This window comes from Myotis brandtii, unplaced genomic scaffold (genome assembly GCF_000412655.1).
Source record: "Myotis brandtii unplaced genomic scaffold, ASM41265v1 scaffold1132, whole genome shotgun sequence".
NCBI lineage: Eukaryota > Metazoa > Chordata > Mammalia > Chiroptera > Vespertilionidae > Myotis > Myotis brandtii.
Window position 1 is genome coordinate 381,150 of NW_005353896.1, and position 20,848 is coordinate 401,997.

The 20,848-nt window shown below is 33.8% G+C and overlaps 1 protein-coding gene across 3 annotated transcripts in view; it reads left to right on the forward strand.

Moving 5' to 3' along the window:
* Window positions 1-2,149: 2,149 nt before the first annotated feature.
* The window catches only part of BCHE (butyrylcholinesterase), a 56,456-nt gene continuing 37,757 nt past the window's right edge, over window positions 2,150-20,848 (forward strand). The window contains exons 1-3 of one of the 3 annotated variants that reach the window (XM_005857803.2): window positions 2,150-2,334; window positions 6,370-7,894; window positions 18,680-19,043. In XM_005857803.2, the coding sequence (XP_005857865.1) occupies window positions 6,378-7,894; window positions 18,680-18,806 (1,644 nt within the window). In that variant the 5' untranslated portion in view covers window positions 2,150-2,334; window positions 6,370-6,377 and the 3' untranslated portion in view covers window positions 18,807-19,043. Of the gene's footprint in view, window positions 2,335-6,369; window positions 7,895-18,679; window positions 19,044-20,848 lie in introns of those variants that run through there. The other 2 variants (XM_014547742.1, XM_005857802.2) reach the window with 2 other exon arrangements.

The window sequence follows — 20,848 nt, forward strand, 5'->3', positions numbered from 1 at the left end:
AAGACAAAGAAATAATGCACTGAAATAAAGCATCATAGAATGTGGCACGGCCAAAAAAAATCATGGGAGAAAATGAACTAAAAGGACAGTAGCCAAGCAAAACTTGAGCAGAGGAAAAATTGTCAGGTGTTGTAACCAGTTGACGTTATCCAGTTGAAGTGTGTTAAAAATAAAAATCTGCTTATAACAGATTATTGTTTAGCTTCTAGTTTAAAATAAAATATGTGTATATATGTGATGTACTTTACACAGTAGTGAGTGGATATTAGGAATAGGAGCATACCAAATACTCTGTTGAATTCGCTAACATCTAAAACATCCCTCAACAATTGCAGAATTTGAGACAAAGACCAATCACATGTTAACCCAAAAATCAGTGCAGTGGAGCTGTGTTGGAGAGAGTAATTTTTACATTTGGATAAAAAATCACATATATTAAATGAATGAATATTTTTTTCATGTGGGCATAAGAATGACTGCATTTGCCAGTGTGGCTCAGTGGTTGAGCACGGACCTAAGGGCCAGGAGGTCACAGTTCTATTCTTGGTCAGGGCACATGCCTGGGTTGCAGGCTCAATCCCCATTAGGGGTCATGCAGAAGGCAGCCGACCAATGATTCTCTCTCATCATTGATGTTTCTATCTCTCTTCCTCTCTGAAATCAATAAAAACATATTTTTTTTAAAAAAGAACGACTACTTTTTAAACAAAAATGCCATCTCTTTACAAAACATTGCGTAATTGTCAGTGTACTATTTAATTTTTTTTTCCTTCTTTGGACCATGTATTCTGCAACTTTTGTATAACTAGGTTGTCATTTCATCAACTATATTCCAAATACATTACAAATTATTATGATTGTGAAGTGTGAAGTGTATTATCTAACAGATATCTCTTAAGAAACAATTTTCCCCAAATAGATATCTTTGAGATCAAGATGGATGTTATCTTGGAAACAGTTAACGTGAAATAACATCAGACAAATCTAGGTTAACATTCTGATTCTAACAGCTTCTATTGAAAAGATATATAGCAAGTTTCTGATCTTTATAATTCTGAGCTTCATCAACTAATGTTGTGGTTAATAATATTTAACACATATATTTGTTGGAGTAAAATATTTATGGAGACTGTCAATTACAATGACTGGCATAAGGTAGAATCAATAACATGACAGTTCTTATATTGCATGTTTGAAATCTTAAAAATATTAAAAAACAAAAATGGGCTTACCTACAATTACTGTCTGCTGGTTACTCCATAGTGAGCCAAGAATGAGTGAGAAAATTAAAAGCTAAAGCATTTAGTATTTGCAAAATATAAAGAATGTAACTGCATTGGAAAGTCAGGCATTAAACCATTAATTTGTTTTTCATTCTTCCAAAGTTCTAATTTGAGAAAAATAAGCCTGAAAGACATAAACACATTCTCAAGAACTTGCACACTTCCAGGTGATAAGTGTGTCTTTTCCATAGAGTTTGGAACATTGTTTCTGGTATTTTTCTTGTCTTGACCAGAAAATCCTGGCTTCTTAATACATGTGACTGCCTGCAGAGCCCCTGAAAAGAAAATTACTGAGACTTAAATAAGTGTTGAGGTGTGAGGGTTGAAAGGACATACATATAAGAGACATTCATTCAGTTAATGTAGCTAATCTTTCTGTTTTCATATCTTTACCTGCCCAGTAATTGTTTCCTAATTTATCTTTTACATTCTTTTATGATTGGCACAGATTGAAGGTACAGAGATTTCAATAACAGCGTTTTTTAGAACAACATGTTCATCTTTAAATCTTAAACTGAGCATAAGAAAAAATATATAATCTATAAAAGTGGGAAACAAATCTTTAAAAGTTTGGGTAGTGTTAAAAACACACACACACACACACACATACACACACCAATATATAATCTATAAAAGAGGGAAACAAATCTTTAAAAGTTTGGATAGTGTTAAAAAACACACACACACATGCTCACACGCTCATTTTCTGTTCAATTTCAGCTTCTTTTAAAGAAGCTTCTATTTCTTTACTTCTTCCGTCTTAGATGAGTGCCTGCAATCTTAAGCCATGATTCCGGTAATATTTTTGTAAATGGATCACGATTGCATTCATACCATTAGCCTCTGAACAGATGTCAGAAAGTAAAGATTGGCTGCTTCCAGAGCTAGTAGCTGCTGCCAAGTCTCGCGAGCTTTGTCAGTAGCAGTTGATTGTAATGTCAGTGCAGTCCAATTTACAGGCTGGAGCAGCAGCTGCATACTGCATTTCCCTGAAGTAACACATGATTTCCACGCCTTGCAAACTTTATCATCTTTTGTTGCAGTGAGTCGGGTAAGTTGCTCTGAATTTACATCTTTGTAGAGAGATGCAAGTTTCTGTGAAACTCATTCTGTAGCAGGATCCTGATCCCTTCACGTGTTTGCTGTGCCCCTTTGGTGCTCTGTGGGGGGACAGTCATTGGAAAAACACAGATGAGGCAAGTGAGCAGGCACCTGCATCACATCCTTCTATTATTCAGGGAACATAGGCTGAGTCCATTTAACTGCTGAGGAAACAGTGAGTTTGTTTAACTTTGTGTAAAGAACCGTAGCACTTGTGGAATCATTGTTGTGTAGGTTCTTACTGCCCTCCCCGAGCAAAAATGGTTTACACTATTTTACCCTTAAATACCCTGTTTAGTGAATTTCTCCTTAAAATAGTTTAAAAAGGTGGTCTTAGACTAGTTTTACTCTATTTTTCTAAGTTGCATGAAAAGAATAGTTCTCTTATTGTCTGGCATGACAGGGTACTTTTCTTAATCAACACTTTACCATCTGAAACTTTAACAGTGTCAAATGGCAAAGGAAAGGTCTAAGTTTCATATATCTAAAAGGAAAATCTATTTCCTAATTTGATTTACAAAATGTGCCCCCTTTTTCTTGTTTGTCCTCTTTCAATATGTGTGTAAATTATAGCAAAATATTTTACATTTACTATGATTTTTATTATTATAGAGACTATAAGCAAATACAGACTCTGGCCATATTCTAATCTTGTAAACTTACCTTGATTTTGATGATGTCAGTACTTTTTTCACCAGAAGATTAAGCATTAAGTATAAATTGTATGAATGATTAAAAACAAACTAAATGTGAAAAAATATTTCATTGTTTATGAGTTCTATTTGTATTATTATTTTTCAGATTTTAGAGTATACCTTTAAAATGCTTATGAATATAATGCATGATAATAAGCTCAATTTGGAGCTACTATTACTAGCCTGTGTAATGCCTCCTTCCATAATATAAACTGTAGTTCACCTGTATAAATAGTTACCTTTTTTAAGGATGAGCATGAACTTTTAGAGAGTGGCTTTATCCTTTAAATAAAAATATTTAGAATCTCTGTGAATTTGAAGTAACATGGCCTTTTGGATGCCAAATAAATTTTCTAATCAGATTTACAAAGTTCTGTTTCATTCTCCTAGATTTGTTGTTACTGTTTGTTTATAATGCCCTGCTTCTTTAATTGTAAGAGAATTATAATTGAATAGATGTCAACCTAAAAACAAATTCACCTTTCAAAGAGACTCAAGATATCTCTCTAATATTAAACGTTCAAATTATTTACATAATGAAAAGTTTGTGAATGTTCTTCCCGCTGAGGATACAGATCTTATGTTGCTGACACCTAATAAAGATTCTTCTATCTGCATACATCCTTTTAGTACCTCATGTGTATCTGAAGAATCTCTGAAAGACAGTGGTATAGTCTATTTATAAATAGACTGCCTCAGTTCCCCACTTCACTTAGCCTGCAACAAAACAAGCTTTCTAGGTTTGGTATAAAGGCTTAGTTGTTTTAACTTGACCAAATTCACTTTAACAGTGTATGTGCTAGATCATATTATCCAAGTAGCTGTTTTACCACTATTTTAAGAGCTATAATTTTTATAAAGAAATATATATTCTATTATAACTATTTAAAATACTGGAAAATTATACTCAGAAAAAACTATTACCAATATTTGCTTGACCATTCTTTAAGAAGTCCTTTCAGGCCAATTATTTTGAAAATTTGGTTGATACTCAATTATGGAACATATGTGGGTATATATTGCTCTTTATAGCAATCATTTTCTAACACCCATATCTTCTACTGTAACATTACAATTTTCTTTTGAAAATTGGTCAAGGAATTCTGATACTACTTTTAAAATTGAAATAAAAATGCAAAATGAAGGAAATGTCTTTTTACCTTTTTTATTTTGAAAGTTATATTTTTAAAAGTTTATAATGTTTTCTCAAAATTTCCAGTAGATTTTTATATCCTGGAGCATTTTATAAACTTTGAATACTATGGTACTTATCTTTCAGATTTTCTCACTCCCATCATTCATTTCCTTTTGTAGTTCCAAACAATAATTTCTGCCTTTCTTTCAAATGTTATACATTATTACAATAAGTTAACTGATCTAAATTCAGATAATTAGTTGTACTTAGATGAAAATTCACACCAGTTTTTATGATAAACATGTTAAGTATTCTTAATGTTCAAAGTATTTATATAATGTGATAGTAGTCAATTTGTACCAGAATTAATAAGAGAACAATTGTGTCTTATTGAATATTTTAATTATTAATAAGGATTTAGAGATATAGACTAACATTTTCATAGCCACCTTCAATTATTTCTCTTTAGAATGTTTAATCATGTGATGGCATATATTAAAAATATAAACATCTCTTAATGGTAAAACTACAGAGCAACAAGTTAAGTTTGAGAATAACAGATTATGAAAAGGACAAAATAATGCTTATTTAAATAAATTACTGCAGCTATATATAAAAATATTTGCTTATACTAACAATAAGTATGTGGACAAATGCATATTTTAGTATTAAAATTTAGATTTAAGAATATTGTATGTAACACTCTCCAATAGGTAACATGAAGGTGAATTAGGCTTATATTGACCATGCTAACACATTTAACCTCACTAGTCGCACATACTTTAATAAATCAAATTAACAGATATTGAATAATCCCTGAGTATAAAATTTTTTCTAAATCAGCATCTTCTCCCATGTGCTATATTAGCAACTGGTTCTCTCCATTGACATTATAATTCAGGTAGAGAAGACCTCCTGATTATATAATTTCAGAGAAATTAACTGGTATCCTATATAATAAAAGCCTAATATGCTAAGTGTCTGGTCGTCTGGTCATCTGTTCAACCAATCAAAGCATTTTGTAATACGCTAATGATATGCTAAGGCCACTCAACCACTCGCTATGATGTGCACTGATCACCAGAGGGCAGATAGTCGCCCGGTCACTATGATGTGCACTGACCACCAGGGGGCAGACGCTCCGACTAGTAGGTTAGCTTGCTACTGGGGTTTGGCTGATCGGGACTGAGCAAGACGGGCCGGACATGCCCTGGAGACCTCCCACGGCCCCTCCCCAGCTGGCCAACCTCCTGTGTCCCTCCCCAACCCTGATCATGTGCTGGTGGGGTCCCTCAGCCTGGCCTCTGCCCTCTCACAATCCGGGACTCCTCGGGGGATGTCAGAGATCCGGTTTCAGCCCAATCCCACAGGCCAGGCTGAGGGACCCTACTGGTGCATGAATTCGTGCACCAGGCCTCTAGTATATACATAGAACTCTACTTCCAATTTTTCTTATATAGGTCTTATAATGATAACAGATTTGTTAGTTTTCATACTATATAGGATAAAAGGCAACTATTTTATGTTACTTAACAGGCAATGAATAGATTGTCCAAAATCTCTTCTGAGCATAGACTGAGATTGAATGGAGGAAGAACCCACTAAGCAAAAAAGACCACAGAAGGGATCATGGAAACTGAAAAAAGACAATAAAAGACTAAGGTTCCTTAAAGCTTCTTAACCTAATCCACATTTCTGTCAAGAACCAGCCAGCATGTACATATTTCAGAGAATACATGGGCTTGTATTTTCTCCTCTAACCAAGGTAGAAATTTTATCTGTAATAAATAGACTACCGCTAAATGCCACTTATGGTGGGGCTATGTATGGTAAGAAGTATATATACATGCTTGAAATAAATATCCCCTATAAAATACTAAATCTTCCTTGCAAAAGTTTTATAATGAATTTTTCAAAATGAAATAGTGTCTGCTTTTCATTCCACTATTTGTTTTTGAAATTGAAAACTAAAATATTTCCAACTGTTTCCTATCTGTTTTTTTTTTTACATAAACCTTTGTAGTGGTCCAAGATTTATTAGTTTTCATCATTTGTATGATTAATTAGAAGCACTACATTTTAGTTTGTTATTATCAATAAAACATAATGCCAGATGCATAAGGCTGTTAAAACTTCCTACTTACCTCTCTTTCAGAAACCAATATGCAGAGCAAGGGTACAATCGTATGCACCCAACTTCTTTTTATGTTTCTTCTGCTCTGGATGCTTATTGGGAAATCACACACTGAAGAAGACATCATCATTACAACCAAGAATGGTAAAGTCAGAGGGATGAACTTGTCAGTTCTTGGGGGCACAGTAACAGCCTTTCTTGGAATTCCCTATGCACAGCCACCTCTTGGTAGACTTCGGTTCAAAAAGCCACAATCCTTGGCCAAGTGGTCCAATATTTGGAATGCCACAAAATATGCAAATTCTTGCTATCAGAACACAGATCAAAGTTTTCCAGGCTTCCTTGGATCCGAGATGTGGAATCCAAATACTGACCTCAGTGAAGACTGTTTATATCTGAATGTATGGATTCCAGTACCTAAACCAAAAAATGCTACTGTAATGGTATGGATTTACGGGGGTGGTTTTCAAACTGGAACATCATCGTTACCTGTTTATGATGGCAAGTTCCTGGCACGAGTTGAGAGAGTTATTGTAGTTTCAATGAACTATAGGGTGGGTGCCCTAGGATTTTTAGCTTTACCAGGAAATTCAGAGGCACCAGGGAACATGGGCTTGTTTGACCAACAGTTGGCACTTCACTGGGTCCAAAAAAATATAGCAGCCTTTGGTGGAAATCCTAAAAGTGTAACTCTCTTCGGAGAAAGTGCAGGGGCAGCTTCAGTTAGCCTTCACCTACTTTCCCCTAGAAGCCACCCATTGTTTACCAGAGCAATTCTGCAAAGTGGGTCTGCTAATGCCCCTTGGGCAGTAACATCTCTTGATGAAGCTAAGAACAGAACATTGACCTTAGCTAAATTTATTGGTTGCTTTAGAGAAAATGAGACGGAGATCATCAAATGCCTTCGAAATAAAGACCCCCAGGAAATTCTTCTGAATGAAGTATTTGTTGTCCCCTATGATACTCTCTTGTCAGTAAGTTTTGGCCCAACTGTGGATGGTGATTTTCTCACTGACATGCCAGACACACTACTCCAACTTGGACAGTTCAAAAAAACCCAGATCTTGGTGGGTGTTAATAAAGATGAAGGCACAGCGTTTTTAGTATATGGTGCCCCTGGTTTCAGCAAAGATAACAACAGTATCATCACTAGAAAAGAATTTCAAGAAAGTTTAAAAATATTTTTTCGAGGAGTGAGTGAATTTGGAAGGGAATCCATCCTTTTCCATTACATGGACTGGTTAGATGATCAAAGAGCTGAAAAGTACCGTGAGGCCTTGGATGATGTTGTTGGGGATTACAATTTCATATGCCCTGCCTTGGAGTTCACCAAAAAGTTCTCAGATTTGGGAAATAATGCCTTTTTCTACTATTTTGAACACCGATCCTCCAAACTTCCTTGGCCTGAATGGATGGGAGTGATGCATGGTTATGAAATTGAATTTGTCTTTGGTTTACCTCTGGAAAGAAGAGTAAATTACACAAAATCTGAAGAAATTTTGAGTAGATCCATAATGAAACACTGGGCAAATTTTGCAAAATATGGGTAAGTGGCCATTGTTGTAATTGTTCTTATTTTGTTTTGTTTGTTTTGTTTTGCTGAGCTTTGCTGGGTGCTTGGTGTAGACTTCATTAAAAGCACAGGAACATTTTAAATATTTATTCTTTTTGTACTTTAGCTGATTTTGTGTTTTACTATGTAGTGAATTTCAATTCCTTGCATCAGCATGCCTGAAAGAGATCATCAAAGAACTTTTATGGAAAATATTTTCTGATAAAGTTTCCAAAATACCACAGAGCACTTTAGCAATCTAAGACAGAGTTTGTATGGAAATAGATGTGTAGCTTGAGAAATAAAATTACTGTGAGCATGCCTTTTAACCTGAAAGTTCTTAATGTTCATTGGTTTAGAAAAGAGTAGAAATGTATCTTTTCACTCTCTTAAGCATGGGAACAGTGGTACCCGATAACATAAAGAACCACACACCTGCTCAGGGAAACCAAAGGCAAGATGGTGGTGGGGTTGACCTTAGAGTACAGTTTTCCATTTTATGGAATTTTTTCCCTAATAGGTTTGCTCAGAAATTTTAGGTGACATGTGCTGGACAGAAGCTACAAAGCTCCTTATGTTTATCTAAGCCATTTTCCACTAGAGTAGTCATATGGCTGATTAAAATCATCAGAAAACTTACCAAATAACATATTTTCCCTCATATGTTACAAATAGTGTAATATGTCTGCAAGAGTCAGGAAAAAATAATCGGTTTGAATATATATTCTAATATATTTTCTAAATATAAAAAGTATATGTACAGAAAATAGGCTTTTTCATAACTGTATTTGTAGGACAAAAATGAATTTTATACAGTGGAATACCTTATGTGAATTAGAATGAGAAAAAGTAGAAATTTGGAAATCTATGTTAAAAGCAGTGCTTATAGAAACTCACCAATTAACGGATGCATTGAGTCAATCTGTGATATTGTCTCATATTAAAAGGAATGTTGATAGAAATATCATTCTGGTTTTCTTTTCCAATTCCCATTTGAAATTTATTTTACTCCATGTTGCAAAATACTTGTATGATGTAATTCTAAAAAAATGATACTAATCCACTGTGTATAAAGTTAAAATTCTTCCATCTGGCATTAGAGGCCTCTCTAATCTCGCTGCAAATCATTTTCCCCAACAACACCTGGCTGCTTGCTAGGACAGTTATCTCATGAATGCCAAAGATTTCAAGCTTAGCCTTGTTCCTGCTATGTGCCTTGTTTAGGACATCTACTCCTACCCTTTTAAATGATACAAGCCCTACTATATTTTTAAGGTCATCAGAAGCTACATGTTTCATTAAGCAGAGTTTTAATTCCTAGAGTTGTAATTGCTTCAGACTACCTTTTCACTCTCATAGAAATTATTGACTGTGCCTTGTCCATTTACTATCTTTCATTGTATCCTGAGCCTCCTAAACTAGACTAAACTAGCTTCTTGGGAGAAAAAAAAATTGTGATTATATTGGATACTCATTAAAGTACTGACTTGGGTATATATACTTAACTACTATGTAGTTAATGGTTGAATGAGAATCTCTAAAGGCTAGTATGAATAATAAATGTAAATTTTTATGAGGTACATAGACTATTATACTATTTAAAGTTGTGCAATATCTGTTTTAAGTGTATTTTATTGATTTAAGAGAGAGTGTGAGAGAGAGATAGAAACATCAATGATGAGCGAGAATCATTGATGATTCAAAGAATCATTGATTGGCCATTTCCTGCACACCCCACACTGGGTATCAAGCCCCCAACCCTGGCATGGGCCTTGACTGGGAATCGAACCGTGACCTCCTGGTTCAAGGGTCTACGCTTAACCACTGAGCCACTTGGGCCGGGCAGGTTGTGCAATATCTTGATGTGCAATATCTTATGCCTTCTCAACATCAATTTAAATTTCTGCTTAAGAAGGATCATCTTATTTCTAGATCTGAATTAGAATTACTTAATATCTTATTCAGTTCTCTCCCTAAAGGCTATATTCAATAAGAAATCATTAAATATGTTTTTAATTCTTTCTTATAGAGATTATAAATAATTTAAGGAAGATTTCTTAAAATTATTGATTATTATAATTTCTAAAGGACTTCATATTTTGCATATTGAAGTCATTAAGGACATTATATTTTCTCATGTCACAATGGAGAACTCTGCATATCAAATGTGGTAAATGTTTTGTTTATGGCACTCAGATAGTGACAGATGAGAGAGTAGACTCTTTGACACAATAAAATAGAGTGCTTAATCCTCACCTCCTTTTCTGATTAATGGGAAATAAATGGAGGTTGACACATTTTAATTATTATGCTAAATTCATATAAGCAAGATTATAAACCAGAAGATTAAAGTAAACTTTACAGATATCATGTTAGTTGATGAGTTTAACAAGATATAACAAGATATCAGCATACTTATAAAAGCCTAGAATGGTTAACTAAACTCCAATGGAAACAAAGTTAAGTGTTAGATTTAGAGCCCTAGCTGGTTTGGCTCAATGGATAGAGCGCCGGCCTGCAGACTGAAGGCTCCCAGGTTTAATTATGGTCAAGGGCACATGCCCAGGTTATGGGCTTGATCCCCATTACGGGGTGTACAGGAGGCAACTGATCAATGGTTCTCTCTCATCATTGATGTTTCTATTTCACTCTCTCCCTCTCCCTTCCTCTCTAAAATCAATAAAAATATATTCTTAAAAAAGTTTTAGATTTAGAAATCTAACTCTGTGGTTCTCAGTCCAGAGAATAATGTCTGCAGTGGTTTTTGAGTGTCATGACTGGGAGTGTGGTTGCTACTAAGGTAAAAACCAGGGAAGTTGCTGAACACCTTATAATGCATAGGACAGCTTCACAACAAAGAATTATTCATTTCAAATGTCAATAAGAAGATTTCTACTTACACATTAACCAAATATGATACATTAAGAAAGTAAAAACAGTAGAACTAGGAGTTACAATTACCATTCAGAAAAATTAGTTTCCAAGTTCATGGTTTATAAAATGTGTTAATAAATTATTCTCCTTAAATAATGTCAAGTATATAACATATGTTTCATATGATTAGGTTCAAAATAATTTTGAATTTTTCTATGTGATGTTTTATTTTGTCACTAAAATATTTAGTAGTTATTTGCTGGGATAATTTCTAGAAATTTTGCTGTGGATTTCTAATTTAATCCAGTTGAGTAAGAGATTATACACTGCAGGATTTCCTCTGAAAACTCATACAAAAGTGAAAATAATAAAATAGTTTTAGTTGATGTAAAAAAGGCTACAAAGGATTAATATGAAGGATAAATTTTTTTAAAAAGCCAGACCCACAAATGATTCTCTGTTTTAACCTTTCTTATATATAGTACATGTCTAAGCTCTATCATTGTTCTCTCAACTTTCCTTTTCACTTTGCTACTATCACTAACCTTCTTACTGTATGTATTTAATAATAATAAGCAACAACAAAATAAAAAACACAAAAATATTCACAGCACAATTTCCTGAGATGTTAACAATGTGAGAAAAGTAATACTTGCATGTTTTCTCCTTTGTTTTCATCTGAGAGAGGCATGACTGATCATACAGGTATCAGTAGGAAAGGGTTGCAGGGTCCAGAACCAAAGTTTTGTTTGACAAGCAAAACATCCCTGTCCATCTCCATGAACATATTGGGCAAGAAAGAACCGAATTGTTCAATATGGGAGACATTTGAGATCCGAGGTTTGACTGTATTTAAAATCGCTTATAATTTGACTTCTTGACAAAAATAAAGAAAACATTATTCTGTGGTAACATTAAATGGTGTTCAAATTGGTATCTTTAGTTGCAGTGTTGGAGATTACTTACAAAACAGAAGCTGTGGTATATGTTAGATATTTGTTAATTAGAATTAGAACCTCTATGCATTTTGATTGTTCCTGCTTTAACCTCAATTCTATCTCGGAAAGTGAACTTAAAATCTTACCCAAATAACACACAGGTCCATATGTGCATTCCTTCCGCTATCCTATAGTAATACAAGTTAAAATATCAATATAACATATCCATCAGTTATTCATCCAAGCAATAATTTGGTGAATGTCAAATTCAACTTAGCAGCACGTAATGGCATCCTTGCAGCACTATCTCAGTGATACAGAAACTGATGAAATCAAACTCGATTTATCAGTGAAACCAGAACAGCTAAAGCAGAAAAATAAGCCAAAATCCAATAAGAGCGTCATGTGAGATAGAGGAAGATATTGTTCCAGGACCCCTCTGGATATCTCCTACTGTTGTAAAGCATCTTCTGGGTGCTATGCTCTCTGGGGGCTCTACTCAGAGCTCCTCTTGGACTACATCAAGGGTAGCCATTCACAGTTACACAGTCTTCCTCTCATATGTGATTACCATTTTATGTCCAATGTTAATCTTTCTATAGTTATAACCTTAGGAAAGTTATTAAAATTTCCTACATTTTTTTCTTATCTGTAAAATGGGGATATAAAAATACCTCCCTTACTGACATATTGAAATATACCTTATCAATGACAGGAAATTGCATTCCTTTTTTCCATAAAAATATCCCAATTTTTCCTCTACTAAGTACAAACCACTTCAATCTATTTTTATCTAACATTAAATTTGGTTTTTACCACATAATGTGCAACTATTTAACTTTCAGGCTTAACAAATTAATCGATTACATTTTCAAAGAAATAACCTGCAAAATTGAGGCAATTAACATGCTTCTGTGTTTTTTCTTCTGGTGGTAATTTATTTCTTCAGAGCCCCTCTAAAAGGTTTAATGTTTCCTAACATGCTTTGGTCAGAAATACATGCTATGATGCAAGTCACTTTTATTTTATACTACTTTGATATCATGAAAACAAAAAAATTAATATACTTCTAAGTAACTTCACAGCATCATTCCTGCTGCTATTTTCATGTAATTTATTTATTATTTATTCATTTACATTGTAATGCACTTTACAACAAAAGAAATGATTTATTAAAATGAAACAAAAATATATTATTAAGATTTCAGTTCCAAAAAATAAAACAGTTCCTGATTTTTGTACCACTCAGCAGGTGTGATTAAACTAAATACAAAGCCATCATTTCTTAGTGCACAAGATTTTACTGAAATAATTGAGACCATTTAAAAATAAGCATTTTTATGTATAGTAAATTATAATAATAATTGCTAAAAATTACATATTTTTCATATGTCTAGAGCAATGAACTTTCTGATTTGAATTATTTGGGAGATATATTTACATACACACACACTGAGGGATGGGTGTTTCATGTACATTGCCATGACTTCATTATACCACTAGAAATGTACTCAATAATAACAAATTTTAATATGTATAATGTGAAGTTGATTTAGTTATATTTAATCTTTAACAGGTACATTTCTATTTTGTTTAGTTATATATGACGCAAATAATAAAGTAATCAATTAAATAATATTTTAACCCTACTTATTTTTAAAATGATATATTTGTATTTTTTGTGTATTCCTTGATTTTTCTTTTCTGGAATTATTATATGTTTCCAAAAGGCAATAGAAAAACTGAGGAAATTCAAAAAGAAAGTGTAAGTGGAGACCTAGGGCTTCTTTTGCTAAATCTCTGTATAGGAATTTAACATGTGCCTGTATCATTATATAGATTTTATGCAAATCCCTTCACCAAGAAATTAATTTTCAAGTTACACTTGAATCTACTTTTGTTATATATTTCAACTTAAAGAATAATATTCTAGGACTTCATGACAACACATATCTTAATAAGAGATTTCTTAAATATACTCAAAGAATAAGAGCTAAAGGTATTTTTAACATGAATGGTACCATTACACTGATGAAGAACAAAATATATGAATTCTCTTAGAATAAAAAAAAATGCTGAAATGATGACATTATCTAACACTTTTTTTTTTAGAGGAGGAAAGTGTGGGCCATAGAAGAAAAGGGAATTGGAGCTAATAGGTGGAAGAACAAAGATTAACTATGACTCAAGATTATTAACTTTCATTTCCTTGTATTATCCACTTACCAGGCTGCTTTCACTATGAATTACTGAAAGCACTCATTAAATATACTTAGGAAATGCACTTGGTTGCAAACTTATAATTTTAACATGTTAGCACGCTGATACCTGCCTGATTAATGTTACAGAGGTAAGGATAGAGAACAGACTAAAATTAGACATCATGACATGTAGACAGAAGTGTAAGTGTGTGAAAGTCTGTTATCTGGCCCATCTAATCCAATTCTTATCAGGATTATAATTATATTTTCTGACAACTAATAGTTCATGTGGTTTCTAGAGTAAAGAAAAAAATCCTTACCCTCTGGTTCTATAATTATTGTGGTACATTATCATAATTAACCTAGCTGGGACATTTTGATGACTTTGCAAAAGGGCGAGGGTTCAAATCCCTTTGGATTTATTTTATCGCTGTCATGATGACATTAATGTTCTATTACTTCAAGTCTTTTCATTCCCCCTTAGGAAATAGGTGAGGGCTTGTTTTACAAGAAATGAAACAATAAATGTTAGCTTGAGTGTTCCTGTTATAGTACTTATAGTTTACCAGATAAAATATAAATGTAGGTGAAAAAACATATATGCATTAGTGTAATTTATTAGAAAAGGAAGAATTACATTATGGGACAATTTAAAGTGTACATAAGATCACTTGCAAAACCATTTCAGAGTGCAGCTATATTTTACCATCAGTGACAGTGGAAGGAGAAGAAGAAACCAGATCCCCAAAGGGCTACATCTATGAAATAGCTATAAAACTAAAATATGTTTGACTAAGTGCTTCAAAATACTCTATCACAGTGAAGAGGGGAACAACTAATGTTTTTGTAGTATAAGGGCGCTCATTGAAAAATGAAAAATCCTATTTATTGGATCCATATACTTGGAAATAATGTGATTTGTTTTCTATGTTTTTCCAAATGCATTCTGTATTTGGAAAAACTATAACATTTGTAAATCTTAACTTCAGTCAGACATTAGAATTAATTAATCAATTATGTTTTATTAAAAGCATAGTAAAAATATAATACTTTAAAAGACTTGTCAGATACAAAGTAATAACTTCAAATTTCACAAAGAACAAAATGCACTGACTAAATATTTTCTCTTAGCTATTCCACACTGAAGTCTGGAATTCAAGAGAGAGATAGAGACTAGAGATAAATTTGATACCTAACAGCATGAAGATGGTATTAAGAGCCATGGGACAGGATTATATCATCTATGGAGGTTGTAGACAGAGCAGGTGTCTGAGTACTCCAAGGTTAGATGTCAGGAGGAAGAAGAGCAACCAACAGAGATAACAAGTAGCCAATGAATTAGAAGAACAATTAGTACATAATATTTCCCCAAGACCAAATGAAGAAAACATTCAAGGAAGGAACTATTAACTGTATCAATTATGGAATGAGTATAATGAAAACTATATGAAATTGTATATAAAGGTCTGTGGATTTGGAAATATGAAGGTTACTGGTGTCTAAGATGTGATATTTTGAAGGAACGGTGGGAACAAAAACCTTAATGAATATTCCACACACACACACAAAAGGGAGGCAAGGAATTAGAATTGCAGCTTGGATCAACTTTCTCAAAGAGCTTTACTCTGAAGTGAAATGATTGTTTTTGCTTTTATACGGGGAATATTGCAATATGTTTCTGGGCTGATGGGACTGGTACATTGATTAATGTGACTAATTTGGTTTTGTGTCAGAATTATAATTATCTATCTGTTTTCTTCCATCGCTTATTTCATTTTAAGAAAACAGTGCACCTAAATATAATGCAAGCCCCTTGGTTAGAAGTCAGGCTGTTAGTAACTTGGATTTTGTGAAGCACAAACGGAGGAAATCAAGAGATGGGAAACAAAGGAAAAATAAAAACACCACCCATATATTTTGAACACCAAAAAAGGCTTTCATGAAATATTTTTGATACAGGGGTGGGCAAAGGTATGTTAATAATAATAAATATAATAATAAATAAAAAATAATACAGGAATAAACCGTGTTTCCTATACTGACAACATACTAGTAGACCTACTTTTGCCCACCCTATATTTATTTCACATAAAGGGTTGTATTTTACCATTTGGAACCTATTGACTTGTCATGTGCCCTAAATTCTAAAGAACTGACTTTTTATTTTTGAAGATGAGAGACAAATTGGAAGCAGTGATATTCTGAGAACTAAGGCAGGAAGCAAGCAATTTTAATAGTCCCAGAGGTCAGAGACTAACAGCAAGACAAGCAGCTTGGGGAAAAACCTTGGATATGTGAGCTAGTAAAAGTAGTAACAAAATACTGACCCAGGTACCAAGTGCTATAGTGTCTTCTATGTGTCCTTTAGCATTCAGGGAAATATACCATGTCGGAAAAATTAATTTGTTAAAATAAAGTGAATATGTCATAATAAAAATAACTGAGCCCTTGAGTAATACTATTTGTACATAATAATAATATCATTGTTAAATATGTATTTAACCAACAAGTACAATTATTCAATGTAACATTATTATTATTATTATTTAGCATTGTTGTGTGGTCAGTATATGCCTCAGAAAGTACTGACCAGGGCTGGCCGATGTGGCTCAGTTGGTTGGAGTGTCATCCCATACACTAGAAGGTAGCTGGTTTGATTCTGGTCAGAGCATATACACAGGTTGCGGGTTCAATCCCCCACTGGGACATGTACAGGAGGCAACTGATCAGTGTTTCTTTCTCACATAGATGTCTCTATCTATCTATCTATCTATCTATCTATCTATCTCTCTCTCTCTCCTTTCTCCCCCTTCCTCTTGCTCTCAAATCAATAAAAACATATCCATGAGTGAGGATTAAAAAAAAAAAGTACTGACCAATAGCCTTTGGATTAATCACTTTAAGCCCATTGTGCTGTGTGAATAATATTAATTAAAATTTATTAACCACTAAGGACTGGCTCTGAGCTCAGCACTTCACTTTCATTATGATAGCTCTCTAGGGAAATATGATCGTCATCAACAGGTGGTGACAAGGATACTGAGGCTTAAAGAGCTTAAGCTGCTCAAAATTCCACAGATATTTATTAGTAGAAGCCAGAGATACAATTTGAACCCTGTGGTTGGATAGAAACCAAGTACATCGTCCCTGTACTTTGCTCCATTTCTATTAAAATTTTTGTGTACCTGGGGGAAAGAAAATAATAATTAAATCTCCTTTATCTTTATCTTTAGTATAGGAGTGCTAAAGCCTATTTCCTGAGTTGTCATGGAAATTTGAAAAAATATATGTAAAACACATCACATATCTTTAGACACATACCAAAGTAGGGTTACCAGATAAAGTACAGAATACCCAACTAAATTAGAAGATCAGCTCAAAATTTTATTATTATTATTATTATTATTAATTATTTTAGTACATGTCCCATAAATCTGCATGGAGCATACTTACTAAAAAAAGTTACTTGTTCAGTTGAAATTCTCATTTGACTGGGTGTGTTTGGGTTTTTTTATTTTTCTAAATCTGGTAATTCTAACTGCATGTCAGATGTACTACATAGAACTGAAAATAGCCCCTAGGAGTAGGGGTTAGTGAAACTGAGAAACATTCAGTGAAGGGCCCACAATTGGTGGGCTGAACAGCAAAAAAAAGAACACTAACCTGAGTTGGCTCTCACAACTGGATCAGGACAGCAGGGATTGGCAAGTGGGGGTTTTCAAGGGATACCCTGAATTTCTAATGTCCTGGCTATAATTCTCAAGATTGGTTCTGGGTTGGAGCTAGGAGAGCTCAGCTTGCATGTTAGGGTTTCCATAAAATGTTAAGTGAGCTGTGGAAAGTAAAGATTAATATCAGAAGGGCAAAAGCTCATCTAAATGTTAATATAGTAAAATGATCCATGCAAATATTTGATAATTTAATATCCAAAAGAAGAATATAATAAATTAGTTCAACAACAAAAAAGTTCTACTTATATATTAATACATCTTTAAAATTTCATTGGTATATAATCTAAGTGAATTTTGAAATAGCCAATGATTTCAGAGAGGAAGGGAGAAGGAGAGAGAGATAGAAACATCAATGATGAGAGAGAATCATTGATCAGCTGCCTCCTGCATGCCCCACATAGAGGATGGAACCTACAACCCAAGCATGTGCCCTTGATCGGGAATCGAACCGTGACCTCCTGGTTCATAGGTCTATGCTCAATCACTGAGCCATGCCACCTGGGCGAGTCTTCCACTTTTGAGCAAGATTGTTTCATTGCTTGTGTTTTATATTGCACAGATTAAAATTTAACATAGCTGCTGTTTCCATGACTGATTGAAAAAAATAAAAGACTTATTGTATTTATTTTAGCTATTGATATTGTACTGCAGCAGCTTCACTTCATAATTCATAATTCATAATTGCTGTGAAATAAATTTCAGTCAATTTAAACTAAAACAAGTAAAATACAAGCAATAAAATAAAACCAGAGGAAACCATCACTACCATCATTAACTGCATGCTTTCATGTGTTAACTTTGAGTCAGATGTTTCTGTTCTTCCAGAAATTCCACCTCAGTTTTATCCTCTGATCTTAGCACAGTTTGTCTTATATAAAAGCACCGCACCAGTTATTTATGTAATGGTAAACTAAAGAATAAAAAACATTTTAAGAGATAAAAGGAATAACAGCTAACAGCTTGCTTCAAATACTGCTAAGGAAACCAACATCTAAAACTCCTACTAATTTTAAACAGAAGAACTTGATTTTCCAGATGGGCCACTGAAGCAGAGCTGATGACGCAATGCATCCTTACTCCCAGGGGCAATTTGTCTAGTGGTGTTCAGCGTCCCAGTATTAAGCCTCAAAGTGGAAAGCTGACAACAAAACAACACGCCTGAGGACAAAATGGGCACAAACATTATAAAGTGACTAGAGGCCCAATGCACGAAATTCTTGCAAGGGTAGGCCTTCACAGCCCCTGCTGCCTCACAGCCTCACCCCGCTCCTGCACCCGCCTTGGCCTGGAGCTTCCTGCGTCTGCCACCATACACCTCCTCCCAGTTCCCCAGTTCCATGGAGCCCCCCAATGATCACCCCACAGAGGGTGACCTGAGCCATGGGGCGATGGCAGGCCCCCCAACCAATCGCATCGCACCAGCCTTGGCTGGCCTGACACCAGTGTGTGTCATAGTGTGTCATCCGGAAGGTTGTCCAGATGGTCGTTCTGCTGTTCGGTCCTTTGGTTGATTTGCATATTACACTGTTATTATTATAGTTAAAGCTATGCAAAGTCTGCAGTGAATCCCTTAAAATGCAATATTAGCACTCAAATAAAGGAAGTATATATACTGAAATAACTCTCCTGGGCACTATATATAGTGCATATGAAAATATTTTGATGGGCATATTCTGCCTAGTAGAGACAATATGGAAAACTTTCATGAAACTTTCTGTGTGAATTTGTGTCTGCTGCTAGAAAACCACAACTCAGAAGAATATTATCTGTAGCTCATATTGAGTATAACTATAGATAATAAAACTAATTCTTACTGTCAGATGTCTATTTTTAAAAAATTCAGTAAGCTAAATATAGTCTGTATTAAACATACTATTTTTGTCCCCTGAATAAATCTCAACTTCTGTAATTGGAGTAAAAATAAAGAATGTATTTACTTATTTATTTATATTTAAATTGCATTTCATTTCTTTTTCCCATCACCATTTATCCCCCTATACTCTCTTCCACTTCTACCCACTCGAAATTGTATTTAAAGCAGTTAATACAATTCTGTAGCATAGCAATAATAATTAAGAATGACAATTTTAATATTACTAGGAATCATAAACATAAAGCACCATTCTAATAATGTGTAAAACTCTACTGACTCTTATGACAGACCAAAAAATAGTGGCATTTTCAATAAGTTATGATAACAAAATAATGCTTAGCTTGATAATACTATTTTTTAAAATGTATTTAAAATGTATCTAAAATGTATTTGATGGTTAAGGAAATTTAAATAAGGGTTATGCTCTACTAGACATGCTTAGTCAACTTTTACTATTGTAAAAATTTGATACTCATAAAAACCATACCACCTCTCTTGGAGAACCGTGTATAGTGTCACATTGTGTATGTTAGCTTGGAAGGTACTGTAATATGAAAGTATGCTACTCTTGGATTATAAAAAATACATTTTAATATGTGTGAGATAGTTAGGAGGGAATATACTTAAGACACATTTGCCTTATACCACTGATAAACATTCTAAATATGAGCAGTGGATCTAAATAGTTACATCAGATTATACAGGCACATGCATAATGTGAAACAACATACTGTAAAGCATCTTGAATGTCAAAAAAATCTTTAACATCTACTTATTCATACTAAATTTTTATTATATAACAATGTAAAGAATAAAAATTGTTTTTTAAGTATTTAAGTTTTATTTGTATGGCACATATGAAACCCATGAACATTCAAATTTGGCAGTAGTGTGGTCTTGATGTAAAAGTTTAATATTTCATAACTTTATGAAATATTATGTAAGGGTATACTTTAAATAATATTTAAACCATATGGAAATTAGATTTGGCTATTTTTATATCTGGAATTCAATATTTTCAATCATATTGCTTTTGTTAGCCATTCAAACCCCCAAATAGCCTACAGAAAACAAAGGTGAAACATTTTTACACCATAGAAAAAGTTTATAGCAGTTTTGTCTTCCACAACCTAAATACCAAATAACACTCTTTTATCATAAAAGGGAATAATTTTATAATAACTTAAGAAATACATATATAGATTGCCCAGCCGGTGTGGTTCAGTGGTTGAGCATAAACCCATGAATCAGGAGGTCACCATTTGATTCCCTGTCAGGGCATTTGCCCTGGTTGCAGGCTCTGTCCCGGGTAGGGGAAGTGCAGAAGGGAG